Raw genomic sequence first — 18,642 nt, forward strand, 5'->3', positions numbered from 1 at the left:
CTCTCTCTTTGTTGTGAAGCACTTTTTTCTACAAAGGTTATGTTTGTATCTTTTAGGGGTTTCGGGGAGTGTTCACAGATTTTAAATGAATAAAATGCAAACTTGAAAGAGCATCTTTAGTCCCCTCAAATGTTCACTGAATAAATCTATCACAACAGATAGCAGCTATCATATCAAGTGTGTATAGCTTTCACTTGGCCCGGTTATCTGGCATCATGCTGAGGCACGTCTATCCCTCCTCCCCACTCCCCCACTGGCCTGCACTCACATGGCTCCGGGCTATGTGACATGGCCTGGGCACACACTTACATCATCACTGAGCTGTGCATACGTCACCAGCGCTGTTTTTGAAAAAGCGCTGCGGCATCAGTGCAACGGAGAACAGCACGGAGTTCGTGAATGTACCATTCCTGACTTTATGGCTCATTCGGATTAGTTCTGGAGAGATGTTCCGAGATTTGTAGATTATGCGGTTCTGCCATTTTCAGGTGACAATTTTGGGGAGGCAGCAGATAATGCCGGCAAAGCAACGTGCTGAATTCTACCTCTTCCAATCATGCCAGGGGAAAGAAAGAGTACCATGCCTGGTCAAAGGAACTGGACTTCACTTGGGGGCGGGAAACTTGTCTGAGACTTAAAATCAAGAGAAAAGGGAACTGAACTCTTCCTTGGACAAGGACATTTTCATTGGACGGTACAGTGGCTTGGGGAGCTGGGCTGACTTTTCCCTGACCCCCCATGACTTTTTGACTATTCCCTGACTTTAAAAAGTCCCTCCTCGTAAATAGCAAAAGAATGACTTTGGCTGCAGACTACTGACAGGCAGTCATTGCACTTTGAACCCTTAACCAGCTGGCAGATGATCAAAACGATCAAATCATATTCTTATACACAAAGTAACAACAGCAAGGTAGGATGTGCCTGACACTAATATGTTACAAAGAGCAGGGGGTCGACCTGAGGGGAAACACTCTCCAGCTTCCTGTTTTGTGTGACAACCTTGAACTTTGCAGAGAGAGCGAGAGAGAGAGCAAGAACATTGGTGGTGTGGCAAGTGAAGAGAGCAAAGCTTCAGTATTGGCATCCAAGCCAATAAAAATACCCACCAACGCGGACAGGAAGTAGCAGAGATCATCATGACCATCTATTTTCTGTTCAACAATGAGGTCTTTGTATTTCTGAATAACCCTGTATTCAATAAGACATTTAATTTTATTGATCTGATGTAAATCTAATCAGACATTTATCAATTTTGCTACGAAATTTCAGAAAAACATGAATTTCCTCCACGATATCCGGGGTCCACGTCATTCTAATTTGCTGATGGTATTAAAAACATTATAGGGAAAATATGGTCTTTAATTAGTCACTTTGTACACTTCTGAGTCCATCATCAAAATTGGCATTGTTTGTTGAATAAGTAAAATAAGATGAAACAACAGGGTTTATTTTTCTGGTGTAACTAAAGCCAGTTGGAGGTTTGGGTGGGGTGGAGGGGTGGGTTTACATGCATCTTCCTAGAGACCACTTCTCCAAAAGCCCACATGATTTGTCGCTCTATCTAACAGTGGTTTTTCAGTGTGGGAAATCTTAGCATGATAGTATCGTGGGGGGGTGGGGGTGCATCTGCGTCCAATACTCCCAACTGTTAATGACAAGAATCCCTCACATCTGGAATGTCTCATTCATCCCCTCACCACCGACGGCTACCTCCAAAAGCAGCATTTCTTTTTTCCCCATTTTAGGTCCAGATTCCAAAGTGACTTGAAAAAGCCACAATAATAAAGAGGATGATGAAGCACAGCTATGAGTTTGTTCATATAAACCCCCACGTCCTTCAGTGGGTTCATACAGAGTTCATGGTCTTTATTTGCTGTCTGCTGTGTGCACTTCTTCAAGCAAAGGTCACAGCTATTTAAGCAGTTTTTGTTTTAAAGTTTGGTCTAATCATCCGAGCAATAACAACCCTGCACCACACAATTTTTACCCCAAAATTAGCATGGGGATTAAGTGAACCCACAAGCAACAGGTGACCTAACCCTTTCCCATTCCAAGTTGCCTTTCTGATTTTTGTTGTTTTATGCTTGACATTGCAAAAGTTCTGAAATAAAGGGTAAACAAACGGTAGAGTAAAATAGGGCACTGTGTTTGGTGGTCATGTTTCAGTTTAGATGATCTGCTCAGTAAGTTTTTCAAACTAAAAGCCAACTGAACGATGTCCGAGTGCAACTTGACTGCAGACAAATGGAAATATTATGTTCACCCGAGTTTAGTGATGTGAACATGGCTGCAGATCAGTGCTCGAGATGTTAAACACCCACGTCTACGGCAGGGTAATTTGACCCACAACTGAATGTCGATCAAACCCATTTCCATTGCAGACAAGAGCCTGGTGTTAAAGTAAGCACTTTTTTTGGCCAGTGGAAAGGGGGATTTAGCATGCCTGCACAGCGTACGTCATTAGAATGACAGTACCATGCTGTGTGTAGCCTGTATAGAAATTGTTCTGCACATGAATGAAGAATCTTAAAAATGACACCTTCCCACCACATTTAAAGGGTCTTCTTTGACTCATGCGGTACACTTCCAGTGGTCAGATTTTGATGAACTGAGTCTGCTAATAAGCAGACAAAAATGTAACTTCCTGATTCGAGGCCAAAGCAAATTAAAACACAAAACCAGATTTATTATCTAGTGTGACAATACAACTCCATCACACAATGAGGCGACTTGACAAAAGAGATAAGATGTGCAGAAATATTTCGCGACCTTTGGTGAGCTCCAATGTTTGCTCAGTAAAAGAAGCCTAAGAGAAAAAAGAGGAGGGGAGGGAGTGGCAGGGAAAGGAAGTGAGAGGGGGTTACATGTAACCCAGCTGCCGGGGGAGGAAAAGGAGGGAGGTTGAGTTCCTCACATACCTGAGAGTCAAGTAACAATCACAGACAGGTAGTGCCCTATGAAACCTGTTGTAATTTTTTTTTCCAGACTATGTTTTTACCCAAATTCTATGTTTTACGATCCAAGCATGTTTCGTCATTAGGAAGTGTTGATGGATAAAGACCATTTGAAAAATTTACATAGAAGTACGGCCTCCTGATGACCCCTCTCCTTTAGAAACATGGAGGGGAAAACAACATTTTTTTTTTCATACTCCGTGATTACTAATGGATTCAGGTCTTACTAGAAAATTCCAATATTCTGTCCACGACTTCTGCAATATGGTAAAAACAGGGCCCCAGACAGTCAAGGAGGAGAGGAAGAGGATGGACGGATGGAAAACACATGAGGCAGAGAAGTGAAGCCTCGCTGCCTCAGTGTTGTGAAACCCAACTCTTCACCCATGCTGCCTACTCACTGGCCTGTCTCACAGATGACAGCATGAGTGCCCGCTCGCCCTTTGACCTGTTTTCTTTCCTACAAAAAAGTGGACCGGAGGGTGAACCTGCATGCACATCAAGTTCACCTGAGAAACTACACACATTCCACACATGTTTCTGCTGCCAAAGCAGATGAAGACAGGGAGAAAACAGTGGGACAGATGGAGGAAAAAAAAGAGGAAACACCCAAATATTCTCTGACGTTGAAGGGATTAGTGCAGTTTACTGTAAAGCATTCCAGAGGCTCTTAAGATTATCAATCTACTTCCTTCCCCTCCTCTGTCTTTCTTTACGCAATCTTTCCACCAGTTTCCTAGAAAGTTGTGCAGTACTCCAACTCAACAAGATGCAGGTAGAACACCACCAGAGCAGAGATGAATGTAGGCCAAAGGTTGCAATAGAGGGAAGGTTTATGGCTGGGGTAAATTCTAGTTTAATCTGCCCTGAAGCTCCTGCACATCTGAGATGCCTGGACAGCTAACATCTTGTTGTCTGCTGCCGCTGCTTTTGAGTGCGTGTCATCAATATGCACGGACTATGTGCTCTTACCCACAAAGCCGTCCCGTCCGACCAGCTTCAAAGCCAGCTTGTCTGCGAGCACCGAGGAGTTGCCATGGGCGATGTTGGCAAAAGGCCCAGCGTGGACAAACACTGGCGTACCCTGCAACAAGAGTGGCACACAAACACGCAGGAATTAAGAAAACAGAGTAACCCACAGCAACTCACCCAGACACACATTCAAATTAGAACTAAACCAGACCTTTCATAGAACAACTGTCAGTCAGACATCCAAGATAAACATGAGAGTGTGGATGCCCTTTGGCTGGCTGTGTCTTCGCTCAGACAGCGGCCACAAGTTAAGAGGTACTTCACAAGCAATGCCAGCTTGACTGTGGGCCAGGCTTCTTCCCGGTGCAGATGAGGATTACCCCATACTCCGCACGCACACACACACACTTCAAGTGTAAATTTATCACTGCCAGGCACTCAGACAAGTGAAAATACTTTTAGATAATATTTACATTGGGAGTAGCCTCACTGCAGTGAACAGGAGATCCCGATTTGTAAAGCTGCAAAAAAAGCAACTGACGACTACTTTTTTCATTAACAATCTACAACAAAAAGGCTGCACAATTGTAGATATAACCAGGATCCCGTTCATTTTCTTTTTCGAATTAAATTCCAATTTCCTCTAACACAGTTTTGTTCCATATAAATATGACAGATGAACATGGATTGACCAATACTGACAGCCTAATTCTGATAATGGTTAATTAAGATATGTGTTTTCAGGGAGTCCATCCCTTCCATTTTTTGTTAACATGATATCTCCAAAATATCTTGAGATAATTAAAAAAAAAAACTCAGCTCAAACGTCCACTGCGACTCCAGGATGAACTGAAAAGATTGCAGAGGTCAAAGTTCACCATGACTTCAACACTGGCTTCCATTGACTAAGATTCAGTTTTGATATGGAGCCCTTTGAGCCGAGTGGTGAGTCAGTACCTTACTCTTACCTGGTTTACCATTTCAGTACTGCACTGTATTTTTCCTAAAATGCAGATGTGCATGCAGATCACAGGATGTCAGCCACACTCTAAAATATAAAATTTAAACAGAATAATTATGTCACCTTGGGTCCCTTAGAATTATCACGGGCAATTTCCCACCATTGTGTTTTTTTACATTTACATACTCAATGTCGAGTAAATTCATTGGAATAAACGACTCGTAACAATCTCGCTTTTCACGAGTGAAAAGGGTCACTGCTGTTTAGTACTGAATAATAGGGGGGTGTCCAGCATGCACAAGTCGAGGCATCAATGAACATGGTTGCCAAGGAAAGATCTGTGTCTCATGACGGTTTTTAAAAAGGGAAATTACCGGCCATTGCAAAACTGGGAAAAGCTGATGGAACTATTGTTAAGCTGCATGTGAAGTCAGTGAGAGGAAGAAAACGGAAGGATGGGGAGGCCTTCCAGGATCTCTAAGCTTTTGTTTGCATACCCCTCCCTCTGTGTCTAAACAGCCTCCCATCGGAGGAGTAAATCAGCCATTTAACAGCAGCTGTCACTCTGGCTGAAGCCACTTCTACTCAGAGATTCTTCAATACTGCAATGAAAATTACGCTTTGCTCGTTTACACTTAAGCTGGCGTAAGGCCACATCATCATGTGATTTTAGATAGCATGCTGGCGTTCCACGTACAGAGGTGTGACATGTAACGCAACAGTGCTGGTGTCCAGAGAGACACGTACCATCAGCGACCCCTTTTAAATGAATAATGTGGCACTGTAATTACCTTTCATGACAGCTGAGTGTTGGAACGTTCTGTCCCCTAGATTCACCTCCGTGCACATACATACAAGCAACGAGGATAAACAGCAGTGCAACATTGGCTGAGTTAGTATGAGATGAAGGAACAACAGAAGACTGATGTATTTATTCCAGATCGCCACCACAATGAGAGCATTTCAATCACGTCATCTTTTCAAAAAGCCGTTCCTCTAGCTATTCCAACGGAAATGTAATGCACGTCACAAATGACGTGGATTTCCATGTGTGTTTGCAATTCCTGAACTTTACTTGACCGACCCCCCCCCCCCCCATAACACTTTCAATATTTCCGACTACGTACATAAAGTAACAACGATTCAGGAAATAAATCAATCACATGAAAGTGATGAAAGTGGAAATAAATGAAAAGTCAAATGTGTCAGCTCTTCAAGTGGAGGACAAGGGAGAGAAACGAACAAAAGCAGGAAGATGGAGATCATGTCACCGTTTCCTCTTCTTGAGCATCTTGTATTCTGTCCACAAGACTGGCTGCAGAAGAGAACTAAACTAATAAATAAAAGAAAGAGTGAGGATTAAAGCTGGAGTCAAAGACTGGGTTGTGTGCTCTACAGTCTGCTGCCTCTCCCTGAGATTCCACGTAGACAGGATGTTTGAAAACATACAGAATGACTGAGGTCTACGTAAATGGACACGTACACCGGTAGAGGGTTCCTCTTGTGTGATGCAACTCCGACCCATCTGAAACAACACTGAAATGCTTCCTCTAACACGCCAACTTCCATATGCCAGCTTTATTCACATGAGTTCCAATTCAAAACACACAATCACAAGCAAAGAGGCCACAGAAGGGCACAGGCGGTCTGCGCTCCATGGAAAATTCACATGGAGCTCTGAGGCCCTGCTGGTCCAGATACCAGTTCCCTGACCAGAATCACAGGAAAACCACACAGGAAACAGTTTCACACAACAGGACCACAATACTTCCTCCAAAAAAACAAAAAACATGCACACTCCTCTCCCTCTACACACACAAAAACACCTAATCTGGAAAAGGTCTGCTTTCTTTTCCGTGCAATCACTTTTCTGGTACAAACCCAACAGAACAAACAAGATATTCCTACAACAAAGATGTTATGAGAGGCATGGCTGCATAACATTGTGTTTTCTGTAAACTTTCATGTCGAAAAATCACTCAGAAAAGAAACATACACTTATGTAGAAAACTTTTGGGCTGTGGACTAAGAGTTTGCCAGAAAGTGTATGCTGAAAGCATCAACCTAAAAAATAAACCATAAGCTTCATGGCTCAGCTTCAGTTGGCAAATATACTTTTCAAAACTGTTGTTGTTTCCAGTGCGAAATGGAGATACTACCCCGACCCACGGACACATTTCTGTATAGGCGGGTATCATCTTTCCTTTAAAAGTTCTGTGTAGTTTCTGCATTTACACGCGTGAAGGACCCAGGCTGTTTTGTATTAAACAGAGTGGTGGAAAAAAAATTCAAATTGAAATTAAAATGATTAAAGTTTTATTAAAAAAATAAAATACATGTATATCTGTGAAGTGGTAGTTACTAATATTGAGGGAAAGAGAACACATTCTGCTTGAAATCGCCCCAGAATAGTCGCTGGATCACACGGCTGGTACACAGCTGCATGCAGCACAGACAGAGCCTGTGCGGCAGGTAGAAAGACCCACTACACCAACATGTCATCACGTACACATGCTGTGGGTTGTTTTTTTTTTGAAGGGTTAGACTGAATCTACACATTGAAATACACTGGGTGGACTCACCAGACTACAACATGTAAGTTCGCCTTCGGGTTGCAACTTGTTCAGATAAATAACTCTCAAAGTTATGAACAATAATGTACCGTAATAAAAGATTCACGCCACTCTTGACTCCACATCAGGGATGCACAGGTACAGAAATTCAAGAACAATATTGAAAAAAACTACAATTTCACTGATAACTGATATCATTGTCAAGCCATAGAGAGCGCTACAGTTGCAGAAGGGTGGTGTAGGACAGCGAATGTACCCCATAGCCACACTGAACTGAGACCCAACAGATGAACATCGCCAGACTAGCAATGGTTAATCACAGATATTGAGCCAATAAATCGCTGCATCCCTCTCCAAACATTGTCATGTAAATGTATGTAAACTATCATGTGCTACTTTTTTTTAACTTTATAACATTTGACTAATTTGTTGTTATGTAAAGGTTGTGCGAAGACGTCCGATAATGCATTTTCCTGATGGAGATCCCATGGCATTGCTGCATATTTAACTGACAACACTAAGTCCAGGATGTAAATGATACCAGGCCCAGGGATGATGAATGGTTTGATGTTTTCCTCCCATAGTGGATACGTGAGTTAATGGTCTAGACATCTAAGAAGTCAGCGCTTCCATGAAGTGGGCCGTACAGGGAAGGCGGACCAAGACAGATTGTTTGGATTGTTGTCAGTTCATTAAATCCATTTAACCTCCAAACTCAACTCCTCTCCATTTCTCCATCCATCAGCTTGAGGGTCAGATGAGGTTCCTACCACAGGGAGCCTCTTATATAAAAATTTGTATGTACATGCTTGCGGGCATGCAAGAAATGTTTAGGCGACATCTTACACTTATGTGTCAGAAGCAAAATTAAAACCAGATATTGCAAGAGGATTTATGGTATATGTAGTCACACCCAAATGAGTTTCCTGAGGACAGTTGAATGAATCAGGATCATATGGCCCCTGGACTAAGAGCCCTACCTGTCTTTCACACAGTGTGAAAGTTTATGAGCCGGGGTAGGAAAAGGTAAATCTATCAGCCTGTCTTAAAAGCTCTCTGAGGAGCATTCGTTCTTTCCTCTGACAGGAGGGGAGGAGGGCAGTTAGTGCTCACTTTCAATGTCCCTGTGGATTGACAACCTTTATATTCTACAAGATATTCATCAGAAGAAACTCATTAGCCGAGCAGGATAAAGATTATGTAAGTGTGGTTGGGTGCTTACTCACCTCAAGGGTTTGCATCAGAGTGGGCTTGATGGCGTCTTTCATCAGCACTGCCAGCGCCCCACTCACTCCCTACAGGTTGACAGATGGGAAGAGGGTGGGAAACAAGGATAAGTGATGTGAACCGAAACAAAAAATGTAACCTCATTCATACAAAAAAAATTATATTGATCCGAACAATGGTGGCTCCCAATGGCTACCAACTACAAACAACAGCGAGTTTGTCCAAAAACATCAGTTTACAAACTCTCAAGCACATTGTCTGGGATAATCCATGTCCTCTTTATGTCACTGTATGCTCAGTAATCCACAAGTGTTTTGATTTGACGGAATAAGTGTCGAAGAGTGTAAACAAATTTTGTTCAATTTAATGGGCTGGCCGATTACGCTACCTTTTACCATGATAAACCCGAACCAGAAATGTTGTAGCTTGTTTGATTTTAGCTCAAATCAAAGCTTTTGTGGATTACCCAAGCGTAACGGCTTGATTAAGAAGAGAAAAATTAAACCAGGTAATGTGCTTGAAAGTCTGTAAACAGACACTTTTGGGACATTTCACCATTGTCACTCCTCAGTGGCCATCAGACACCTTTAGCTTCAAGTTACAAAAAAGTGATGCATCAGTGAACAATGTCTTCTTGGGTTCAAAGCATTTACTTGAGTGTTTTAAAGGCAAAATACAGTATTTACTTGAGTTAAGGGGGACAAAACATTCATTTGTCAAGTGAATTTTAAGTTGTTTTTTTTTTCGAACTATGCAGAATTAGGCAACTGGAAAATGTGCATTTTCTTCAGAAGCTAGCGGTTTCAGCAACTTTATACACAACTCTAACAAACAGGGAAGAATTAACAGAGGTAATCTCGACAGTCTACAGCCATTTATCATTGCAAAATGGGGAGAGGTCTTGGGGGAATTACTTTCACTTAGACAAGTTGTATTTGTTCTTTAATTCCGGTTTAGCCAGTATCAGCCTTGTTGTACGCTGTTAAGAGACAAAGTTAAGAAATAGCCGGGAAAACGCCAACAGTGGAAACAGGCTGTCAGTCATCAGAGTCTAAGATCTGCAACATCAGAGCTCATTTGAGCAATGCCTTTCCATCTTATGCATTAATTTAGTTTTTGAAAGAGGTAACAATAAACTCAAGCGAGGGCAAGACCGTCTATCAACCTTTTTTAATACAGTACTTCGAAATGTGTTCATGGAGACATGACTACTGAACACTTTGGCTGTCGAAAAGCAGAGATGCCGCAATGATAAACTGACTGGGATTCTGTCTGGGTTGAAGTTCTCACACTCCTTGAATCAGAAGACCACACAGTAACACACATACCAGGTCCTCTGCGGTCACCGGCTGGCCAGAGCGGCTGGTCCCCACCACCATGCGTGCCAGTCTTTTTTTCATGTCCTTCAGGCTGTCTGCCAGAGCCAGGATGGCCATAATCTCACTGGCCACTGCAATGTCAAACCCAGTCTGGGGAGTGAGAAAAGGAAGACAATCCATAGTCTTAACCACACCATAAGAGGTGTTGCTTCAAAGGGCACTGCAGCAGATAGATTCTAAAAAATTAAATATTTGGACAGAAATGTGTATTTTTACAGTTGTTCCTGTGTGAAATCTTGTCAAAGTTTTCTTGACTGCTAGAGGGCCTGATGTTGCAACATAATTGTCGAAAGAAAAGTTTCAACAACGACTGGCAGACAAGAAACAAATCTTGATACACCACAGTGTTTCTTCATTCATCTTACTGGCCATTCCTTGGCTTTATTTTGACAAGTTAAGTTTGGACAAAGTAAAACAAATCAGTTTAACTTATTCTGATATGACTTTCCTTGATGTCAAATTAACACGAACTGACAGAGAACCGAGCGTGAATGGATGAGTGAGGACTACGCACAGGGAATGTAAAGAAAACCACAGACGTCTCTATTCTGCTGCTCAAAAAAAACAGTAACACACCTTAAACCACATCAAGCCACTGAGGGACACATTTCTGTTCCCACTCCCAGTTCTAATGCCCTCGGGGGCTATAGTGTATCCAGCAGAGGCGGAAGGTGGAGGACAGAGGAATAAAAGGGAAAACCAAAGAACAAACCGATGGTGGTAAATGTAAGCATATGCTGAACTAGTCCAGAGGCTGCTCCAAGTGTGTGTGTGTGTGTGTGTCAAAGGATGGGTGGGTCATTTTTCTCCTTCTTAAAATATTTGCTTTCACTTAGACCAACGTGCTTCCCATTGAGGTGAAATGTTTATTTACGGGATTTCATTCGGCTGTCATTATTACAGACATATGGGTGAAAAACATCTGGGGGTTTTCCTAGACAGGGGAGACGGGAATGGGAAGAGGCAAGGGGAGCAGACTTGCTTTATACGGGGACACTTGGGGAAACAAGGATGCTTCACCTTCTGAGACACCTTCAGAAGTCAATTTAAGGGTTCAAACATGGTTTAGAGCAGTGGTCCCCAAACTACGGCCCGCCTCCACATTTGGCCCCACCCCCTGAACAAGATTTTTTCTTCCATATATGTGTATTTGTATTTGATAATAAAATTGATAGCTAGCTATGAATTATTTTCATTTTTTTTCGCGAATTTTCACGTCGCTTTATTCGCGCGAATTTGATCGCTGGATCAATATGTTTATATTCACGTCATTCGCGAATAAAGCGACGCGAAAATTCGCATTGCCGTTTGGTATGAACACACAGTCAGTTCGTAACTATTTCATACACGCATAGAGCGTGACATTCTATTCCACCGTTCTGCAGTCTGTGCCCCTATCTGGCAACCCCCAGAAAAAAATCCTACACCCGAACCCAGAGAGGGTTTTTTGGTTGTGTGGTTTTCTGGAAAACAATACATTTTACGTTTAGGCACCCCTGCGATCGTCACACCTTTTCTGTTACAAACTGACCCCGGCCCCCCATCAGAGAAGGGGAAAGTTATGTGGCCATCACAGAAAAAGTTTGGGGACCCCTGGTTTAGAGTTTAAGGTTGGAATTTGGTTCAAGTTTAGTTTTGGTAAGGGATTGTCTGGCTTACCGGAGCATTGCAGGCTTGCTATTGGGCAATATTTAAATAGTCATTCTTCTGCATCCTGGGTGTAACGCCATGGGAGTTAGAGTTACGGTAGGTAACTGGGTGTGATAGTTCAGGTTTGGGCAAGGAACAACAACAGAGCGTAAACCTCTGTAAGTATCTTTTAATGTATAGGGGGAAAAAAAAATTCCTGGCATTGCCTCCAAAGTAAAAGAGTTTTAATTTAGCTGCAGCTTCACCCTTTCAACCAACGGTCATGAAAATAACTCAAATGTTTTGCGCATAATCCTCCAGAGTCAGAAACGGCCTTGAAGCTTCGGAAGTAATGACTGTCCTGTGATTGACAAGAATCCTGTACAAATGTGTGTGTGGGAGAGAAAGGGAACAATAATCATATCAATAATACACTGTAATGCAAAATACACCCACCAGCAAATCCTCTGCAACTGAATAACTACAGTAACCACCATTGTGTTTGTGCCTCTGTGTGACTGAATGAGCGCATATTCACAGTGAAAGAAGAATGGAACTTACGGTGGAAGCCTTAATCCAAAAGAAAATTTGCTCATATTTCGGTTATCGTGAAGCTGCATCCATGTGTTTTTTATTCTTAAGCCTTGCTGCATACCTCTCTGATCTGTCCTTTTTCAGTGCTGGCCTGTCCCACTGTGATCTTCCTCAAAAAACGGTCGTTTGTATCAACCACTGAAACACAAAGAGGAAAAAGTTTAATTTCCTGCAGTGCTCCACATAAATCTACACGTTTACCTCACAACAGAACTCGATCCGATATCTCAAAGATTTATGCTTTTATAGCCTGAACCTGACAAGCTGTAAAATCCATTTCCACATATGCTGTGTAACAGATGATCACATCCACAGACACACACACACACACACACACTGAGACCAAAATGGAGTGAGTCTTATCTCTTATTTTGTTTTCACACATTCATACGTGCTTATTCTATGGGGGATATCCCACTTAAAGGTTCGCTCACGCAGCACACGACCCAGTCGCTGATAATGTGGCTAGAGACGGTTACTCTTTGGCTTTGCTGTTGTTAACAGTCAGACTTGAACCACATTCGGAATGAAAAGCAAAGTGGAAAAACATGGCTTGCTTCAAGAACACACTGACATGCAGTCACACCCGCACAGCATCAGGCGGTAAATCTGTTTTTAATCTCCGGGGTTTGTGTTTTGAGAATGCCCTCTGGAGCCGCTGCAGTAAATATCCCATCAGTCATAGCAGCACCTGCCTGGTTGTTCTCAATGACGAGCTAAAACCAACATGCTACCATTCAAGACACTTTTTTTCCCCACATTGATTATCCAGTTACCGTAATGACAGCTTCAACATAAAAATGTGAAATCTCAATTTGAGGGCAAGTAAATTTTGTTAAAAACAACTTTCATCGAGAGAAGATTTTGCATGAGTAGAAACTCAGTTTAAGGTTACATGTGAAATTACTTGGATGGCAAAATAGTTTACAGACCATTGGATGTCCATCAAAAGTTATCGCAGAGGATCAAGTGTTAAAGAAAAGGCACAACATCTCAGGTTTCACAAAACTTGAGGACTGATATCATTCGCACCTCCAGGACACTGGAGATGTAGTGCGTTCTGAATCTTCCACCTGCCCTGCAACGCAAACCGAGCAATTTCTAGAGAGATTTTATCATTTCAAATGCCTGGAGGAGCATGTCTCACATGGCAAACGTGTTCAGTAACCGCTCCAAGTGATTACAATGATTTCCTTCCTAAAAAAGGCTGGGCTCCAAAACGGGGATGAAGTGTAGTAGCTTCTAAAGCATGTTCGAACTGGCCAATGTGAGGAAAGGAATTTTTACCCTCTTTTTGACGAATGTCATTGTTATTCTTTTCTTGTTTACAGGATGTTTTCACACCATCCTCCAAAGATACCTTCCTCTATGTGTTTTCATTAGATGCATCATTATTGACTGCAGCGGCTGACGCTATGCTCACGTTAAGCGTCATGGACAACCTGGTATATTTGAGTCCTGAGTCAGCTCACACCACCCAGGCTTAGGTAAACAGTGTATTACACTGCCTGATGCATCAGTGACATTTACGTTCCATTAAACATCACGACGAAAAGCTTTTTAAAATGTGAGGCTTGATTCTACAGAACACCTGTGAGGTTGCAGATGATGCTTTTCATTTGTTTTGTGTGACACACACCACATAGAATGGAATGTATTTCAACACCGAACAGGTCTGTCTTTAGAGTCCTACCTCTCTGCCAGGTGATCTTGGAGGGATCGAGGTCAAGACGGACAAAGGTGGTGACTTCCTGGGGCGTGAGAGAAGCGGGGTCCGTCTTGTTGATGCCAAGACGCTGGAATCAGAGACAGAGAAGTGATTGTTGGGTCCAGTTTTAAGACTCGGTTCCAAACATTTTGTAACAAGCTGTGTTGCTCCCAGCTTTTTTACTGGAAGTAATCTTTTATTTGACATTTTGTGAATATTATGCTTGTATTTTATCTGTACTGAACAGAGGGTAGTTCTTGGCATTTCCACACTGACAGGACAAGTATTATGCCTACAGTTGTGGTGAAATAAGGTTTACTGAGGAATTCTCTGTTTAAAAACAACTTGTTTTCATCTCTTATCTATTAAGACCGATAAAGGTTTTTGTGCTTTTAAGAGTTGGTTGAGACAATAAAAACAAAAAAAAAATGCTCCAACTTCTCTCTTCTCCTTAACTACAATATTTGTCATATGCATCTGACCTAGTCAGACAGCCTTCATAAACCCAACATGAAGTAGTACGACTAACATAAACAGACAGGAGCTTCACAAATAATCAACAAATATTTGGAGATGTGGACAAGTTGAGGAAACTTTCAAATAGGCTAACTGAGGCCCCCTAGTGGCCAAAACCATGTGGGCCTGTGTTTGACGTGAGTCATTGTGACTCTGCAGTGTCCAGACTTACACGAAGCCTGGAAATCTGGATGGGAGAAAATCTTCGGACTCCATTTACAGAGGGGACCAGTCTACTGAACAGTGCCTTGGAGGTATAAGACAATAAAACGACATGAATATGCGGGTATAACTGCATTATCAAAGTACATCCAAGGTGTCAAGTACAATTAAGCCTGCAAGAATGATTATTTTCTCATGTCATTGAGACATTTCAGGCAAAATTTTTAAGGGGATCTTAACAATGATCATGCAGGTCAGCCAGTTTTTACTGTGTGAAGTCATCACACGGTCACCTTGTCTGACTGGGTTGCCTCGTGGAGCATCCTGGCATCGATGGCTGCTGCAACCAGGTTATTGGCTGCTGTGATGGCATGAATGTCGCCAGTCAGATGGAGGTTAAACTGAAGTGTGAGACAAAGGGGTATGTGAGGTGAAGTGGTTACAAAAGAGAAAACACCATATGATTCGTGTGGAGGAATGTGAGAATATATTTCCTAACCATTAAAATGAACACACTGTGATCAAAGCTAGAACAACACGCAGCTTTGATCGCATGGCTTACGTCTGTGTAAATATTATGCTACATGCTCTCTGTGTGACGCGAGACACTCAATCAAAAAGAAACAAAAACACTCAATTTAGACTCTCAGAACCCATTTATACAATAAACATACATCCTTCCCTCTTCAATCAAATCGCACCCCCATCAGTTTTACAGTCACTGCCTTTAGTCAGAGTTACGCCACAGTTTTAGGGGGATTTTTATGTGTTTTGCAGCAGCGAGGGAGTGCTGAGTGAGTCTGTGTGCCTTACCTCCTCCATGGGGATGACCTGGGCATATCCACCTCCTGCAGCTCCCCCTAGACACAAAGAGGAGGCAGCACAGTCAGAGGCAGACAACAGGACAGGGACCCACAAAGGAGGAGTGCTGAGCGCTGAACTCTGAGTGAACCTCCCCATCCTGTCACTAAATGTAACAGTGGATGAAATGCCCAGCCGCACACTCACAAATCTCATCAAACAGTTACGTGATACATGAACAACTGCTGGTTGTCTGCTTTTGGCCTTGTACTTCTCCTACTCTGTGTATTTGCACCGAGGCAAAACAAAAAGATTTTCTTTCCAAAATTAAAAGCTTTTTATAGTACAACTAACAAGTGTATGGGGGGTGTTAATGAGATTTTTTTTTAAAAAAGAAAAAGAAAAAGTATTTTGGGGGATAAGAACTATATATCTAAATACAGAGCAATAAAGTAGGAAGCAAGACAAAAATGGACTTTTTCGTGAGACTTTCTCCCGTGATTCAACCCTTCTTGATACACCATCAACTGACTGAACATCTTCGTTGACAAAAAAAAAAAGTGTAAAGAAAATGTGTTCATGTTGGGGTTGAATGAGACTGGATTCCTTTTTTTGGGACAATTTCAAATACCCTGATATTCTAACACTGATGAGGCAGATGGCCGACGGTAGATGGCCAATATCTGATCTGTATGAAAATAAGTTGATCTGATGTGTACATACTGAAAACAACATGATCAAATTGTGGATGTGAAAAAAATCACCTTCTATTCATTTCATTTCCAAAATATTTGGAGAAGCCTAAAAATAACGAATACTGAATTGTTTCTTCATCATAAGCCACGACTGATGAACAAAGAGGAAGACACTTGAGCAAAACTGGGCCGACAGATCAACAGTTGCTATATTGTGTCCCTTTTGTATCTAAAGAGGACAGTTTTCATGGATTTAAAAGGATCGTTATCGTCTATTATCCCTATAAGTAGAAATGTGTAAATGTAGAGCGGAAGCACAAGGTTAAAATTAAAATCTCAACTGAATGAACGGTTATGTAAAACACATTTTCCAAACAGAACACATTATGTATTAATAGCATAGGGAGTAATATATGCAGCGCTGACCTTTAACCCCAAAGGTGGGTCCCTGGGAAGGCTGTCGGAGGCAAGCGAAGGAGTTAAGCTTGAGGTGGGCTGACAGGGCTTGAACTAAGCCGATTGTCACGGTGCTTTTACCTTCGCCGAGTGGGGTGGGAGTTATACTGTAACCAGAGAAATGTAAAGCATTGAATTTCAAATTTTGGGTTTCATAATGTGACATTCCTCATTACTTGAGGGCTTGAAGGCTCTCTTCCTAAATGTCACAAAAAAAAAAGAGCTATCAAAAACAATATTAGACAGTAAAACTTACCCAGCAACTATCACATATTTCCCATCAGGCTGCGTATGGAGGCGGTCTAATAGAGAGAGGCGGACCTTTGCTTTGTTTCTGCCATAAGTTTCAAGCTCTTCAGGCAACAAACCTGTCTCCTCAGCCAGCTGGTTAACTGGTTTGGGTGTCTGAGCTCTGGAAATCTCTATGTCACTGGCAAAGGAAAGAAAACATTATTCCATGATACACAAATCTGCAAAATAAATCAGTGTGACAGAAAAATGTGTAGATCTTGCTTAATTCCGCATGGTTTATCACAGATTCACCAGAGAGCATTATGTTTCAGACACAGCTGCTAGATACCTTGGTACAGGAGTCAGGGGCTGAAGTTTCAGGCTGCGCAGCCTCCACGGTTTGTACTGCTGCTCTTGGAGCCACTGACTGCTACTATTCACCACATTCTTGTAGAGAAAAAGGAGTGAAACAAGAAAAAAGATCAATAAAAGGGAAGATGAACAACAAAATAAGAAAGGTAAATATAACAAAAGTGCACACCTGTATCCTGTAAGCTGCTGTGAGATAGCCCAACCCTGACTTTGAAGATATCTCAGGGGCATCTTCATCTGAGGAAGGTGAATGCACATGTCAATTAAAACATGCATGCGAAAAAAGTTAAATGGGTGTGTAGAGGGCATGAGGAAAATACCTGTCTCCAGAGTGAGGTCGCAGCGGATGACAGCAGCCCCTGGTCTGACCCAGGTGGGTGGAATATCAACATCCTCTCCTGCACCGAACAAGACCACAGCATCAGCCTGCATCACCTGGGAAAAGAGTGGATGACTCAAAAGATCGAACTAATCATGTTCTATGATATCAACTGTGAAAAAGTGGACTCCATGTGGTCGAACACAGAGATGTCCCACATCTCCAAAAACACCTGTCTCTGTAAGCCTTTGAAACTCCAGTGACTTTTGAGAGCCACCATTCCGCTCCCTTCCATCAGGCACTGCAGGGCCACACCGAGGGGTCCTTCAGCTCCTATCAGCAACACCGTTCTTCCTTCTAAAGGAGCATCTGTTAAAAAATGTGCACAAATCAAAACCACACAGTCAAGATTAAATAGTCCATATTTACATGAATTCAGATTATTTGCACCTGGAATATTTATAGCATGGGGCATCAAGGTGATAGTAATTACTGACATGATATTTCCAAAACTAGCACCAATAGGCTTTATATTGACAGATTATTCACCCAGTTCACAAACATCTACCACAGTAAATCGCCACTAGCTGTATCAGGGGTACTGAAAATAGCCATGTCCCCAATGTACAGCTGCCCTTTTAACCCTGCCCTCTGAACCCTGGTTGTGGTCTCCAGTTCCGGAGGTAACCTGCTGAAGCAGCCACTTTCTACAATGCCAAAATCTCTGATGACTTTTGAAACATTTCCCTTTCGAGGCCATTGTGAGTACACCCCATTTTCCTGTCAACAATCATTAAGAAAAGAACTCTCTTGTGGCGAACTCACCATGTTGCTTCAGCAGATCCACAACAGCGCTGGCTACAGGTGGCACAAAGCCCCGGTACATGTCTCCTTGTACCAGGCGGCCCATATTCAAAAGCGAAATCCTATTCAAAAACAACTATATCATTACAATTGTAAAATGTGGCACCTTTCATGATTTCTGTATGAGCCATGCTACCCCTATACTTCTGCATAAACCAAGAGTATGAAATGTCATGAGTGTAGAGCTCAAGTGTTTTTTTCATGAACTTGCTTTGTGTACTTTGTCCTC

At 42.2% G+C, this 18,642-nt stretch overlaps 1 protein-coding gene across 2 annotated transcripts in view; it reads right to left on the minus strand.

The window, feature by feature from the left end:
- mthfd1l (methylenetetrahydrofolate dehydrogenase (NADP+ dependent) 1 like) overlaps positions 1–18,642 on the minus strand; it is a 34,754-nt gene that overhangs the window by 12,077 nt on the left and 4,035 nt on the right. For both annotated transcript variants that reach the window (XM_086189434.1, XM_086189435.1), the window contains 15 exons: positions 18,375–18,475; positions 17,782–17,918; positions 17,551–17,665; positions 17,400–17,467; positions 17,208–17,305; positions 16,884–17,057; positions 16,598–16,734; positions 15,489–15,535; positions 14,969–15,076; positions 14,686–14,760; positions 13,983–14,085; positions 12,351–12,427; positions 10,016–10,156; positions 8,687–8,755; positions 3,927–4,038 (listed from right to left, as the gene is read on the minus strand). In XM_086189434.1, coding sequence (XP_086045560.1) covers positions 3,927–4,038; positions 8,687–8,755; positions 10,016–10,156; positions 12,351–12,427; positions 13,983–14,085; positions 14,686–14,760; positions 14,969–15,076; positions 15,489–15,535; positions 16,598–16,734; positions 16,884–17,057; positions 17,208–17,305; positions 17,400–17,467; positions 17,551–17,665; positions 17,782–17,918; positions 18,375–18,475 — 1,562 coding nt within the window. The remainder of the gene's footprint in view (positions 1–3,926; positions 4,039–8,686; positions 8,756–10,015; positions 10,157–12,350; positions 12,428–13,982; positions 14,086–14,685; positions 14,761–14,968; positions 15,077–15,488; positions 15,536–16,597; positions 16,735–16,883; positions 17,058–17,207; positions 17,306–17,399; positions 17,468–17,550; positions 17,666–17,781; positions 17,919–18,374; positions 18,476–18,642) is intronic.

This window comes from Aulostomus chinensis, chromosome 20 (assembly GCF_037954235.1).
Source record: "Aulostomus chinensis isolate RoL2024-O1b breed Wild chromosome 20, RoL_Achi_v1.0, whole genome shotgun sequence".
NCBI lineage: Eukaryota > Metazoa > Chordata > Actinopteri > Syngnathiformes > Aulostomidae > Aulostomus > Aulostomus chinensis.